General features: G+C 39.7%; 1 protein-coding gene across 3 annotated transcripts in view; it reads right to left on the bottom strand.

Annotated features, from left to right (window-relative positions):
- Window positions 1-16,015, bottom strand: part of ACMSD (aminocarboxymuconate semialdehyde decarboxylase) — a 94,457-nt gene that overhangs the window by 43,366 nt on the left and 35,076 nt on the right. For all 3 annotated transcript variants that reach the window (XM_069067811.1, XM_069067809.1, XM_069067810.1), the window contains exons 3-7: window positions 15,861-15,957; window positions 9,322-9,371; window positions 7,937-8,173; window positions 3,106-3,199; window positions 1,441-1,536 (exon numbers count right to left, since the gene is read on the bottom strand). In XM_069067811.1, coding sequence (XP_068923912.1) covers window positions 1,441-1,536; window positions 3,106-3,199; window positions 7,937-8,173; window positions 9,322-9,371; window positions 15,861-15,957 — 574 coding nt within the window. The remainder of the gene's footprint in view (window positions 1-1,440; window positions 1,537-3,105; window positions 3,200-7,936; window positions 8,174-9,321; window positions 9,372-15,860; window positions 15,958-16,015) is intronic.

The following is a 16,015-nucleotide window of genomic DNA, read 5'->3' as shown; positions in this document are numbered from 1 at the left end:
CATAAATCATAGAACTAGAAGGAATGATCTAGTCCAACTCCCTCACTTTACAGATAAGGAAACTGAGGCCAGGCAGATTTGATGAATTGCCCAAGGGCACACAGGTAGTATTAGAGGTAGGACTGGAAATGAGCAGCTTACAAGGAAAACAAACAAGAGTATAACAAACAGGAAAATGCACTGGACCTGGAATCAAGATGCTTTGGTTTGTGTCCTGACCCCTGATGGTGACACACTTTGTGTGACCTTAGATAAACACAAAATCTCTCTGAATCTTAGGTTCCTTAATTGCAAGTTGATATAATACTTGAACTACCTACCTTATGCACTAGTGAAGAAAAACTGTCCAAACCTTAAAGCTCTATATGAATGAAAGTTATTGTTATTAACCTGAGTGACATAGGAGGAGTCTTGTTGGGGGAGTAAAAAGAAAAGAAGCAAAATAGCACTGGACCAGGAATCAAGAAAATCGAGTCCTAGTCTGGATTCTCAACAGAGAGTTGAGAGATGTGTAGGAGGAATCACCTGACCTTTCTGAGATCTATTTGTTTGCTTTATCTGTAAAAAAATTAAAAGTTTGGACTTGATCATCTGAGGTTTTATACAACTCTAAAGTCCTGTATGTATAAATGAATGTTTACCTTGAATGTATAAAGAGGATCCATTTGATAAAAGACCTTGAAGTGTGGGCTTTGGGTTTTGAATTTATTCCAATAGGAAGCCAGTTTCCAATTGTCTAGCAGGAGAATCATACCATGTATTGGATTTTGTCTTTTGCACTGAACTATAAACTTCTCCAGAGTAGAGATTATGTTTTCTATTCCAGATTACAGAATTGAAGCCAAAGTGTGCTCTGTCCATGGTGCTAATGAAATGTAACTGGTTCTGTGGTTGCCACTCTGTGCTCCTTGACCCAGACTGGCATGTCCATTTAAGTGCCGTGACCTTAAAATGATAGAAAACATTTCAAAGCTAGATACATTAGGGGCACAAATCAGTGGTGGTGATGGTGGGAACAAGGAGATCAATGATCAGGCATCACTTTTTCTGATGTGGAGGCAAGTTTTCAGTATAACCGTGTGCAGAAGAAAGGGAATAAAGGAAGAGAAAGGAATAAGCATTCATACAGCACCTACTATGGGTCAGGCACTGTCATGCATGCTTTTTTTGTACAAATATTATCTCATTTGCTCCTAACAACAATCCTTTGAGGTAGGTGCTCTTACTCCCATTTTATATTTGAGGAATTTGAGGCTTAAGGTTAAGTGGTTAAATGACTTACTCAAGGTTATACAGCTAGAAAGTTTCTGAGTCTGGATTTGAATTCAGGTCTTCCTGACTTGAGGCCCCATGCTCTATCCACTGAGCCACTAGCTACTTTCTTGCTTTAACTCCTATGAATACAATTATTTGGCAAATGATGACCCCCCAGGCTCTTACCTCCATGTGCAAAGCACACTTTAAGTTTAGGAAACTTCTTAAAGATTCCTCCCATAATCATGGAACAAATGGCTGTGGTGGTTTCTGCTGGCATGCCTGAAAATAGCAAGCAAAGCATAAAGATGCAGAGCTTGTTAGAATGAATCAAAGCTATTGCAGAGGGATTAATTTTTTTTTTCTTACCTGTCCTTCAGTTCAGTAATCTCTTAAATTTAATGCTCCCACGACTTAAATACAGATCTTAAAAATGCCATTACTTTGGAGATAATGTAAACTTACTATTTTTAACTTTTAGGTTGGGTTGTTTAGGGATTTAAACTAGTTTTAAGTCAGAAGACCTAGTTTGAGTCCCTGGGTCATTTGGTAATTTATGAACATGAATGGCAAGTTGAATTTAGTCTACCTGTCTCTAAAATTGGGATAACAGCATTTGGTTCCCTTCTTCTTCCTGTCCTGTCTGCCCCCAAGAGATAAGGCCAAGGCCAACTAGTGTAGATTAATATGAAATCTATGAAGTTCTTTAAGATCCTTGATGTAGTTGCTTCACACAAAATGCACTGATTAACTTCCCTTCTTTAGACAGACATTACAAATCTTGTTAAGAAGACCTTGAGAAAAGTTCAACTCCATGGAGTCCAACAGGCACATTTCTGAGTTGTCAGGCCACTAGGGTATAATTCTCAGGGGGGGTGGCAGGAAGCTTCATCATCTGACATTAAAAAAAACAACAACTATGCAGGCTGCCCTACAGTCCTCAGAAGAATCAGAGTCAACTATCCTGAAATCTTCTCTTATTGGACCCCCCTTTATAAGAAGGGAGAGATTTGTGATCATCTTAAGTATTGTTAGGGAAACTATATAGTCTCTGCCCCTGGAGGTCTTTGAAAACTATATGGATATTCATTAAGACTTGTTGACAGCTGTGAATTTCAACCCTTTTCCTTTTATTACCAGGATGATAACAAGTAACCAAATAAGCCCAATGAGTATTACTTCCCTTTCCTTCTGTGGACTCTGGTCCATAGCAAGAGGTGATATGACTGAAAATATGTGGAGGAAGAGAAGCAGGGGTCTGGATAATGTATTACAGAGTGTATAATCAACCCATTGAAATTTGGCTTCCTGGTTTATATTACTTGGGGGATCTCACTAGATTACATTGAGGATCTCAGTTTTAGGAAAGGAAGCTCTAAGATTAGTGGAATGGATTTCTTCCTCACCTACACCTCTTAGAATCTCTAACTCTCCAAGACTCAGCTCAAGCTCTTTCTTCTACATAAAGCCTTGCCTGATCTCACAGCTTCAAGTACCTTTCCTTTTTAAATTATCTTGTATAAATTTTGTAAAAATCTATATGTGTACATGTCATCCTGACAGAAAATAAGTTCCTTGAGGGTAAAGTATTGTTTCATTCTTTTTCTTTGTATCCTTTGTGCCTAAAACAATGCCTGGCATCTAGTAGGCACTTAGTAAATGCACTTTATTGATTGAAGCTACTATTAGGTTATAAAATAATCTGAGAGTCACTGGTTGGACCTAATAGAGGAATCTGGTCCTTGGGCTCTATTTTATATTCCCATTAAGGATTTAAATTTGAAACCCCATGTTTTAGCTGATGATTGGAAAAATGTGAAGCTATTACTACATTCCAAAACCAATACAAACCCACTAGCCAGGGAAGCCAGTACTTGGCCATCCGTCCTTCTGTCTGCATGTCCCAGGGGTGTACAAACAGGGAGCAGTTCAACTGTTCTGCAGCCTTCAAGGAAGCAAGCAACACAAAAGAAGATATTTTAGAATGACCAGAAGCAAAATATCAGCCAAATTTACATTTTCCTGTAGTGTATAAAAAATGACCATTCTTGGATTCTGAATACAGTAGTGAACTGAATAAATTCAAGGAATTAGGAAGCCACTTCTTGACCTAGGGGACACATTCATTGATAAGTTCTGCTCCTGCAAATAAGACTCCCAGGTTGAAGAAATACAGAAGGGAAGATTAGGATAAAATCAATTTAGAATTAAAATTGATTTATATTGGCAAAATAACCTATCAAATACATACTCAGAAGTCAAAAGTATGGTTGAAGGTTAGAGAGATTTTATCTCATAGACCCAATAGGGGAAGGAGATATAGTCTCATAGCCTAGGTATTGGCAGAATTTTCCCTGCTTTCTCCCATGGGTCTCATGGGGTAGAGAGTTCTGTCAGTCCTCAGAGAAGCCTCCCTAGCTTCTACATCTCTATTTTTTCAACATGCCAGCTACAGAAATGGGAATACCTTGCATGAGAACTGAGGGAATTATGGGGCATGATTCTCAGATCCAGGGCAGACTTATAATATGATCTCTGTCAGGGAGTAGCATTCTGCTGGCTATGGTGGCCCTGGGCAGTATACAAAGAGAGGAGGAAGTTCAGCTTAGAAGCAAGCAATGGTAGCAGTGTGGCCCAGACCTCAGGTTCAAATCAGAGACTCACTTTCAGCATCTAGCCCAGATTATGAGAAATAATCAGGGTGGGAATCCTAGATCAAAGGGGGAGTATAATTCTATTGTTCTAAACCAATAGATTTTCCCAGCTGGTTGATAGGGCTAAATATAGTAGCAATCTACTCTTACTCAGACCTAAACCCAAGTCAGAAACTTGAATAGCTCAAACAAGGGGGTCAGCAATTATACTTTGCCCTGGAACAGACCACTCTGGGAACATTAAAGTCTTGTAGGTTCTAAGTCTGTTCCTGAGATCCTAGAACAACACAATATTCAATGCCCCAAGAAAGCATCAATAGAACCACTCTAGGCCTTCCCTCCAGAAGTGCCTCAGAGCCTTGCCCAAAAATCAAGTCTGAAGTCAGGAAGCAGGCTAAAATAATGGGAAAAATATAAAAGAATCCCAGCATAATGAGCTATTGTGTTGGCAGGAATGCTCAAAACACAAATGCAGGAGAAAATAACTCAAAACATCTACAAGCAGTGCTTCAGAGAAAAATACAGGTTGGGCACAAACTTAATGAGAATTAGCGGAAGACATTCTCTTCCACCTTCTCCCTACTATATTGGGACTATATCAAAATGTGTATCTCAAATAGTCTGTGTAACCATTTAGTAAATAAGAAATGATATGTTCTTGTGAGTTAGAAATTTTCAGCATGGCCTTAACATTATGATGCAGTCTTAGGAACTAAACTGTGTACAGTGTCTTGAATGATTTTTCCCCCCTAGGGGATGGGGTGGGGTTGAGAATTGTGAGTTCATCTTCATGGAAAGCTCCCTTTTAGTTAACTCCCTCTACCAATGCAAACCAACACCCTCTAGTCCTATAAGTATTGGTTGGAGGACACTGTCAGGTTATGGAACTTGCCTAGTATCACATAGTCAATATGAATCAGAAATCCTCCTAACTCTGAGGCTGGCCTTCTATGTACTACACTATATTGCCTTTCTCCTTGAGCATAGCAAAAACTTAACGAACGCAAAGGAATTGCAAAGGGGAAAAAAGAAGCCATGATTATTGTTTTTTTTTTTTTTTGCTTTTCTTTGTGTGTGGAGGGCAATTGGGGTTAAGTGACTTGCCCAAGGTCACATGGCTAGTTTTTTTTGTGTTAAGTGTCTTAGGCCAGATTTGAACTCAGATCCTCCTCACTCCAGGGCTAGTGTTCTACTCACTGTGCCACCTAGCCGTCCCCTTGATTATTGTTAATATTCATCTTGTAGTGGAAAGAACACTGGTTAGCACCTCTCCTACATACTACCTGTGTCACCATGGACAAGATATTCTCTTGTCTGTACCTATAAAATGAGGGGATTGAATGAAGTCCCTAAGGTCCTTTTCTTGTCTAACAACCTATGATCCTGAGGTATCATCTTTTGATAATTACATTTACAAACTGTAATGAATCATCTTTCTTTTTCATCTACCTTAAATATCCTTAGAGTAATCAGGCTGATGACTCATGTTTATCTGCAAATAGTTGATGAATGAATAAGAGATATCCCTAGAGTTCCTCTCCAAAATATCTCCAGGGAGCCCCAAATGACTCTACATTTGGAATATAGAAAGATTAAAAGGGAACCCAGGTGTCTGAGTGAGACACACAGGACACTTAGAAAAAAAGAAAAGAGTATTAGTTTAATAGAGGTTCAGACTAGAAAAAGGCATATTGCCTGAGAAATGAGAAGAGAGAAGTTAGGCCTGAGGGGGAAAAATGTAGATCAGAAAAAGGATAGATGTGAGAAACTAGACAGGAGGACCTTGACCTCCACGTAGATTAGGCCCAGGTGTTGGAACAAAGACACCCAGATGGCAATGATCTCATAGGATGAGTTAGAAAAAAATCTTAGAGATCATCTAGTCCAGCAAACTTATTCTATAAATGAAGAAACTAAGGTCCCCAGGGGTTTAGTTATTTGCCCAGGGTTACACAGGAAGTGAATAACAGAGCAAAGGCCACTAATGGGAGACTTAATTCACTGCAATACATACTATATAGAAGCAATCCCCAGCCTAGGAAAGGGTTGATTCTAAGTTTGATTTGTTGTCAATTGCTTGGAATTTAAGATGCCCGTTCCTATGAAAAGAGTATTAGAGGAGCTAGTCAGATTTCTTCTAAAGCCTGTTTAATCCCAAATTAAGGCACAGGTTGTAATAGTGGCCCAAAATGCAACTACATTTTTTATGACCTCCATAGAAGTACATCAACAGCAGAGGTAACACTTACTGACAAGAAGAAAGCTACATGATGCAGTAGATAGAATGTTAAATTTGGAGTCAGGAAGACCTGAGTTTGAATCTTATCTCAGAAATTTACTCCTAAGTAATTTTCTTCTAGCCTCAGTTTCCTCATCTGTAAAATGGGAATAGCAACGGTATATACCTCACAGGATTGTGAGGATCAAATGAGGTAATATATTTGCATTGCAGATCTTAACAAGCTATATAAATGCTTGCTATTTATAATTAAAGCCTTTGGGTGAATGGTCATATGTAGTGACATACACATTTCTTTCCATAATGATGTGGAAATATATAAGCAACCTTGGGCTATCAGTTGCACACAGAATTACTTAAGGCTATCACAAAAGGCAGACAACCATGCAAATGAATATATTGCCAAATCATTTTGAGTAAATGAAGCCCAACTTGGACCACAGGAATGAAAAAAAAAAACGCTTTCCTTGCAATGGAGAAATTTACAGCGAAGGAAACAAGGATGGGTAAACACAAATCTCTGGCCCACTTCCTCCAAAAGTCATCAAGTAGCCTGAAATATATCTGGCAAAACCTCCCAAAGCTCTTCTGAGCTCTGTGACCTGAGGAAGGTGTCCTTTTTACCTTCTGATGTGAGCAGTAGAGCTAAAGCATAAATGAATGACAAAGAAGTCAGTTATGGGTGGGCTAGATGATTTTCTGCTACTCCTTCTGATGCTGTGATTCTGTGATACTGTGTGCTTGCAATGAAAATAGTTTAAAATTATGCAGTCATATTACTAGTAAATAAAGTGTAAAAACAAAGCATTTAATTATGAAATAGCTTTTTAAAACTGGTGTTTTAGGAAAAGTTAATTTAAATGGAGAGGAATAAGGAAGTTGATGAAGTTTTCTGGAGCTAATGAGACGTCAAAAGGAATTACATCTCAAATTTATGACTTTCCTTTTTCTTGACATATTAGATAACTAATAAGAAAGGGTCTTTCTCTGTAAGTTAATCTGCCTATCTGTGTGTCTGTCTGCCTGTCTCTCTAGCTCCCAGTGGGACAAAGAAAAAGAGAAAGAGGAAAAAAAGAAAGAGGAGAAAGTAGGTTAAAGGGGATTGTGAACAGACAAGAAAGTAATTTCTGGAGATAGAATTAACTGAACTATGAACAACTCCACAGTTCATTCAGAAACATACAAGATCAAGGTCAGCCTGAAGAAGAAATGAAATGGTGATGAAGAATCACTGGGTGGGATAGTTCCCCTACTCTGGGCACTTCTCTTCCCCTTCTTTGTCCTTTCAAGTCTACCCTAGGTGTTCATTTTTAAGTCAAGAACACCTGTGTAAAAATGTTAGGGGTGTTATTGAGTGGTGGAGAGGGAAAAGATTCACACAATGGATCGCTGCTGTGCCTCTCATGGGATTGTCAGACCAGTCTCTTCTGGGCCTCAGTTTCTTCCATCTTTAAATTGAAGGGATTTGTAGCTTATTGACATCTAAAGTCCCTTCTAGCTCTAACTCTAGGGTCCTCTGATATAGTGACACCAACTTTTAGACAAGTCATGATCCTACAGCTGAGGGAGAACATTACATACCTATAGGAGAGGTGTCAAACTTTCTGCCAAGGGCTTCAAGCACCTGCAACACCCTGGCACACAGCCTGAACCAGATGAAAATGTAATAGGAAAGTGTTTAACAAATAAAAGTACAACTCAACATAGATAATGTTAATTTGTGATCTTTTTAGGACAATGTGAAGGCCCAGAGATCCATTTCTATTTGAGTTTGACCCCAGTGACTTACGGTATAGACAGGGAAGAGCTCCTTAGAGTTCAAGTCCCATTCATTGATGTGGGATCCAATCTGTATCCCAGGAAAACCCAGCTCCTTCACACAGCGATGCATCTCTTTCACTGCCAGGTCTGGAGCCTGCATTGGCAATGTTCCCAAGCCAACAAACCTCTTTGGGTACTTTGCAACAGTTGCAGCTAAGTCGTTATTTAAAATCTGGCACAGGTCTAAGGTATCTTGAGGTTTGGCCTGGTAAGAAACAAAAGGGGATGAATGAACTAGTTGTGTATCTCTAGATTTCTCTATCTATAGCCCTAGACATGTGATTTCATCGGTGGGGAGAGGAAGAGGAGGGAATAAGCATTTATGTCATGCCTACTATGTGCCAGGCACTGTGTTAAGCCCTTTACAAATATCATATTTGATCAGTGAAGGATCTCCTGATATGAAAGCTGCTTCCACTAGTTCAACTTGTCTGAAACTTAATATTTTAAATCAATGCCTGGAGCACTGAGATATTAGGTGATTCAGCCATAGTTAGAATATATCAGGAGTGGAATCTGAACTCAGATCTTCCTGACTTCAGGGTTGGCCCTCTAAATACCATGCCAAATTGCTTCTTACCCTGTAGTGAAAATTTAACAAATATTTCCTTAATCCAAGTGAAATATCTCACCCAGTCAACCAGTGCTGTCACCTGACATATTCAAATATCCTGAGGACCTCTGAGTTTTGTCGTTTGCCTCATGGAAACATTCTTGGGACTTTGGGGCTTTTCCATTTGTTTTGCAGCAGAACTTTACTATTATGGGTTGTTGCCTCCCCCTAATTAGAGTGAGTTCCTAGAGTGCAGGGACTATCTCAATTTTTCTGTTTGTATCCTTAGTGCTTAGAACAGTGTTTGGTACATAGTCACTATTTAATGCTTTTTCATGCATATATAAATTAAGTCATTCATGGTTTCTAAAGTTATCAACATTAGACACCATTTTTTTGGTTAAAGTTTTCTAATTCTAGGAGCTCTCCCTTTCAAATGTACATTTCCCTAGAAAGGGTAATGCTAATGCATTTAATAATTATTTTACTCTTTAACATGAATGGGTTAGTTTAGATTACCAAATCAGTCCCCTAACAAGGATCTCTAGAACTGAAAGGACTGGTAAATTTTGATGGAAAGAGAGAGGGGAGGGCAAGCCTGTCAACATCTTTGCTTCTAAAATTTTACTCATTCTGCTCCTGGTTCTGTGTGTAGAGGAGCAGCCACAAAGGGAGAGGGTAGATGAAGGGAAGGAGGTTTGTGGGAAGAGGGTTGTTAGTATTGAAGACTCTAATTGTACCATCTACCAAATGGTAAACTATTAGCCTTTAAAATGGACAGTTTAAAGCTTCATACTTACCCAGTAGCTAAACATAACAGGGACTGTAGAAAGGGCTTGGACAGTTACTCCTAATCAAGAAAACAGACCAAACCAGAAAAAATGTCAGTTCTTTATATTTCTTTGTATGTCATCCATTCCCCCAAGCCTTACCTCCCTTTGAATTCCTATTAGAGTCATCACTTTGCACATTGGTTGAATAACACCTGGGGCAAGCAGCATGAAATCTATCAGCACTTCAAATCTATAATTCAAAATTTTAAATAGTACAAACTGGGGGATGGGTGGGATATAAGGTAGGAGAGACTCCAGGACACTACCTTGTGGGAGAGAGACAGAGACCCTGGGTCACTGGCTTCCACTGGGGACCCCATACAGGTATTAAGAACCTTGCTGGTGAAGGTCATTCAAAATTCAGGAGAAGGGAGCAGGGTAGAGGTAGGCAGGAAGGAGCTCACATATAGCAGGGCAGGAAGATGTGTGCTTCCTAATAGATTACTATTTTAAATTATTATTCTGTTTCTGACTAGGTGCTAAAGTAGCTGTTCTATGTTGCTGAAGGAGTGTGGATGTTGTCAAAATGTAAATGTAACAAATTGAACAACTGAAAAAACTTTAATCAAATTAACTAATAGCTTATCTATATTATCGATCCCCCCAAACCAGCTTCTAGTTTTATTTATTAGTTAATTTTTTTAACTTTCAATTTTATTAATCTCTCCTTTGACTTTCAGGATTTCCATTTTGGTATTTAATTGGGAATTATTAATTTGTTATTTTTCTATATTTTTTTAGTTACATGCCCAATTTATTGATCTGCCCTACTGAATTCTTTCTTTACTCCACCATCTCAGTTCTGCCCCCTTGCACAATCCTTAAAAGTCATTATTTTGAAATTTTATGCCCTCTAAATTTTGGTATCCCAAGGACAAGATTTAGTCTCCCTTCTCTAGTTACAGTTCTGGTTTCTCCTTTTCCCTGCCTCCACATGGATCCAGATTCCTTTATGTTGGGTTTAAAGGGAACTCCTCTAAACACTCAGAAGTGAGCTCAGTGCAGACTGCCATTTCATTGGGAAAGCTCATGGGTAAGGCCACGCCTACTAAGTGGGGTTTGAAATTCCCAGTTTGAAATTTCCCATCCTGTGAAGAATGTCAAATACAACCTCCATGACTCAAATAGTGCCAAGTGTGGTGGTGGACAGGGGAATCCTCACTCTAAAAGGTGAAATGCATTGACACTATTCTCTACTCACTCAGACTCCTGGAAACAGTCAATACAGGCAGCAGGTATTATGTCTGGGGTCACTTTTAAAAGGACTCACCTATCACTGATTTTCTTGTTAATGTAGTGAAAAGACTGGATTTGGAAGCAGAGACTGTCACTAATACCTGTGTGGCTTTGGGCAAGTCACTATATAATATTTCTCTGGAATACTTCCTTCCCCTTCAGTGGTATTCTATGGTTCACTTCTCTCCTGACATGTCCTCCCCCAAACCCCAGCTGCTAGTTCTTCAGCATATACTGTACCAAGACAGGCTTCTGGTAATTGTAGGGGGGTGGAATAAAGATGGTGGAGTAGAAACAGGACTTCTGAGGGGCTCCCACTCCCACCTCCTCCAATTCATGTAAAAAATGACTCTAAACAAACTTTGGAGCTACAGAACCCACAAAATGATACAGAGAAGCTAACCTCCCGCTGCAGAAAGTCTGGCAGTCTGGCAGGCCAGCAGGAAGGGGCCAGTGCAACACTCTGGGAGCCAAGCCCTGCCCTGCACCAGCCCGAGGTTTTAGCCCCAGGGTGGCCACAACCAGCTGCCAGCTGGAGGATCTTCAGATCACCAGCAGCTGTGATGGTTTCCAGAATTATCAACCCATAGATGCTAAGGACAAAGTGAGAGGTCAGTTCAGTGTGGACTTTGGGACCCAGGAGTTCGGGAGTGCAGTCTGGCCTTTGCCCAGGGGCAAGAAGCAGGTGAGGAGTGGTGGCCATCCAGCCACTGTCCAGCTGCTTCAGAGCTTTGAGCCTGCAGATTGTAGGGGGACCAAGCAACCAGTCTGAGGGGGTAATCACTCTTGCTTTAACCTGCTTGGATCTGGATCACTGTCTGGGATGGAGGCCCTGGAGTGCGTAACTAGTGTGCCAGAGCCTGTGAAGGCTTCAGAGAGGGCAGCCAACTAATAGTTCCAGCAGCTGAGAAAACTCCAGCAATTGAGACAATCTGCTACCCTCTGGTAGCAGAGTTCTACTGTAGCAAAAAGCTCAAAAGTCAAGTAATTGAGTGGCAACATGAGCAAGTGAGGAAGCAAGGCAAGCAAAATGGTCCGACTTTGGATTCCTTTTTTGGGGACAAAAAGGATTGGGACATGGAACAGGAGGAAGACAGCGAAGTCAGAATTTCTGCACCAAAAGTTTCCATCAAAAGAATAAGCTGCTTACAGGCCATAGAGGAGCTTAAGAAGGATTTTGAAAACCAATAAGAGTAGTAGAGGAAAAATTGGGAAGAGAAATGAGAATGATGCAAGAAAATTATGAAATTAGAGTCAACAACCTGACTGAAGAAAATAACACCTTAAAAAACAGACTAACTCAAATGGCAAAAGAGGATCGAAAAGCCAATGAGGAGAAGAATGCCTTAAAGAGCCGAATTTGCTAGATGGAAAAAGAATCTCAAAAACTCACTGAAGAGAATCATTCCTTCTGAATTAGATTAGAGCAAATAGAAGCTAGTGACTTTATGAGAAATCAAGATACTATTAAATAAATCCAAACAAATGAAAAAATAGAAGGCAATGTGAAATATCTCATTGGGAAAACCACTGACCTGGAAAATAGATCCAGGAGAGATAATTTAAAAATTATTGGACTACATGAAAGCCTTGATCAAAAAAAGAACCTAGAAATCATCCTTCAAGAAATTCTCAAGGAAAACTTCCCTGATGTTTTAGAACCAGAGGGCAAAATAGAGGTTGAAAGAATCCACCAATCACTTCCTGAAAAAGATCCCAAAAAGAAAACTTCTAGGAATATTATAGCCAGGTTCTGGACTTCCAGATCAAGGAGAAAATATTACAAGCAGTCAAGAAGAAACAATTTGAATACTATGGAAACACAATCAGGATAACACAGGATCTGGCAACTTCTACACTGAGGGATCAAAGGGTTTGGAATATGATATTCCCAAGGTCAAAGGAGCTGGGATTAAAACCAAGAATCACCTACCCAGCAAACCTGAGTATCATGTTTCAGGGGGGAATAAAGGACTTCCAAGCATTCCTGACAAAAAAAAAAAAAACAGAGTTGAATAGAAAATTTGACATTCAGATACAAGAAGCCAGAGAAGCATGAGAAGGTAAACAGGGAAAAGAAATCATAAGGAATTTATCAAAGTTGAACTACTTATATTCCTACATGGAAAAACGATACTTGTAATTTATGAAACTTTTCTCAGTATGAGAGTAGTTGAAGGGAATAGAAATGTGTGTGTGTGTGTATACACACACACATATATACATTTATGTCTATATAGGAGGGTATATGGGCATATGAATACATATGTGAGTGTGTGCATATATGTGTACAGGTATACATAGACAGATGGCACAGGACCAATCAAATAGGAAGGGATGATACTTAAAAGGTGAAATTAAGAGATGAGAGAGGAATATAATGAGAGGAGATGGGGAGAGATAGAATGGGGTAAATTATCGCATATAAAAGAGGCAAGGGAAAACTGTTACAATGGAGGGGAAGAACAGGAAGGTAAAAGGGAATGAGTCAACCTTTTTCTCAATGAATTGGGCTTAGGGAAGGAATGGCATACACACTAAATAGGGTATCTCACCATACAGGAGAGTAGGGTGGAAGGGAATGAGAGAGGTGATAATGCAAGGGAGGGCAGGCTGGGAGAGAGGGAACAGGGATAGGGTCAAAGTAGAGAATAGAACTAGTGGGGGTGGGATAGGATGGAGGGAAATATAGTCAGTCTTTCACAATATATCCTCTATGGAAATGTTTTGCACTAGCTACACATGTATAACCTATATTGAATTGTTTATCTTCTGAATAAGAATGGGTGATGAGGGAGGTAGGGAAAGAATCTGGAATTAAAAGTTTCAAAGTCAAATGTTTAAAATATATTATTATTATTTATTATTATTATTATTTTACATGTAACTGGAAAATAAGATATACAGGCAGGCACTGGGGCAAAGAGATCTACCATGCCCTACTGAAAAGTTGGAGGGGTGATGGGGGAAGATATGGGAGAGAGCAGATTGGGGGAGGGGATATTCAGTGGGATCACTGTTTTGGGGTGGTGGGTAGGGGAAAAATGGGGGGGGAAATTTGTAACTCAAAATCTTGTGGAAAGGAATGATGTAAACTAAAAAGAAAAAAAAAGACAGTCTTCTTCCTCTCCCAGGCTATATCTTAGGCAAACCACCTTTTCTACCCTTCCAGCAAAAATTGCACCTGGCTCTGTTAGGTGATAAACTTGTTGCTTCCTTTCTGCAGTTCTCTCCTTCCTCCTCCTTCCCCACCCCCCACCAGGGTTGGATGGGTTTACCACTCCTAATACTGTTCTTCAGGGCCTAATTCCCACACCAGTCCCAGGCCCCTTATTATTCCATCCTTTTTCAGCTTTGCATTGGGGCAGGGGTGGAGTAACCCTGAGGGCACTAATTAAACTTTTCTTCCCATGAATATGACTCAGAAAGACTAAAAACTCCTTTCCTTAGAGCTTACCATTTTATCTCTTTGTCCCAAGGACAAAGGAACACAGAGTGATGAAATGAAATGTAATTGGAGGAAGGGGGGGCGGTAGAGGGAGAAAAGCAAGGAGCATATTTTAAACTTAAGTTTAATCATAAACAGCTGGTTTATGACACTAATTACTCTGAGTCCTGTCTTCTTGAGTTTTCCCTTGGAGGGCAAGAGATTTGAAGTAGTTTCACTTGAAATCAAGTCTTGCTCCTCACATCCTGGGAAAGGCTTTTTGTCTTTTCTTTCTAGGTAGGCTTCTAAAGCCCTTTTTCCAGAAGCCATTGCTAATGATATTTTCTGCTGTTCATTGATTTTAAGCAATTAGGCTAGCACAGGGAGGGCTTGGGGAGACTACCTCCTCAATGTGCCTTGTAAACCTGAAAGCCCAATAGTAATGTGGAGTTTGCAATATTATTTGATGTAGGTGTGAAAGATAATTTGCAGTCAAGTTTCTCCATTCTGAAAAATCAAATCTAGAGTGGCTTCAACATCCATTAGGCCTAAGTTTAGAAGTCACCTGACCTTGCAGGAATATGGGATTTAGAGCAATGGAGACCCTCCCCAGTGCCACCTCAGCACAAGATATGCCAAATAAGGACAGAAGTACTTTCTCAAATGTATATTGGGTGATCTACTGTTTCCTTGCTCTGGTACTTGAGGTGGATTGCTACCCTTAGATTGTACACCTAACTTCCAGCCGATGGAAGAAAAGAGTAAGGAGGAGGGTGGGGGAGAATTCCACATTAGGGCTTTGTAATTTCTTCATTTCCTTTTGTAAATTGCTTCTCCTCCCTCACCATTTGTCAGGAGGGTGGCCCTTTCTTGAGATTGTATTAAACCATTTTTTTTGCTTCCTACCTTGAGAAACCTCTGAGTATTATTTGGGTAAGGATTTCTGTTGCGCACAGTTTTTGGGGTGCACACATAGACCTCCCTACAGAGGGAGGAGGAACATGGAGCTAGAGACAACCAGAATGACTGATGAATATACTTGAATACAGCTTGGACTCCAAAGGAGTTCTGCTAGCCCTGTGTTCAGGCCTGTCTCACATATTCAAGGCTAGTATAACTGAAGGTGTTCTGGGATTTGCTCACCCTAGATAGGAACATCCAGTTCATTTTGTCTACACTGATATGATTCTACAATCTCTGCATTCCTCTAAAGAGAAACATTTTTGGTCTAAATTTTCAATTACTTGCCTGGGATTTTAATAATAACAACAATAATAAAAATAGCTAACATTTATATAGCTCTTTAAGTTACACAAATATTTACATATACTATCTCATTTTATTGTCACAATAACCCTATAAAGCAGGTGCTGTTGTGATCTCTGAGTTACAGGTGAGGAAACTAAAACTCATTGATGTTAAAGGATTTTCCCAGAGTCATAACAGCTTATTAACGTCTGAAGCAGGATCTGCATTCAGATCTTTCTCATCTCAAGGACAACATTCTGCATATATGAAGCCTTACTTCACTGAACTAAGTCAAAGCAGGGACTTGGAATGGGGGTAAAGGATGGTAGGGATACATAATTTCTTGCACCTTTCCTATATTAATCTCCCCCAGAGTATAGTTTGCTTTGAATCCCCATGGTCAAGTATAGTGCCTGAAATATAGTAGCCACTCAATAAATGCTTGCCAAGAGTATGTTGACATAGTAATATAGTAATTTTGCAGTTAGTTTGAAGAGGCTGTAGCCAAATCTGTTCCTTGAAATCCCAAACTATTATTGTTGTTTGCTATCTCAATCAATTAACTTCTAGAGTTAATCACAAAATAGTAACTTACCCATTTGATCCATTTCTCTAATACGAACTATTGGGTCCCAGCAGTTTTCTTGGACAATTCGAAAGAGCTTTCCATCTTTCATCATTCTGGCTTCTCCCTAGGGTGAAAAATTTTGGTCAATAGAAAGTGAACCAAGATGACTGGTGTGCCTTTGG

The sequence above is a fragment of the Petaurus breviceps genome, unplaced genomic scaffold, assembly GCF_028583685.1.
Source record: "Petaurus breviceps papuanus isolate PSGF00001 unplaced genomic scaffold, PetGlider_PUasm1.0 90752, whole genome shotgun sequence".
Lineage (NCBI taxonomy): Eukaryota > Metazoa > Chordata > Mammalia > Diprotodontia > Petauridae > Petaurus > Petaurus breviceps.
This window is presented reverse-complemented; position numbering and strand designations above follow the sequence as displayed.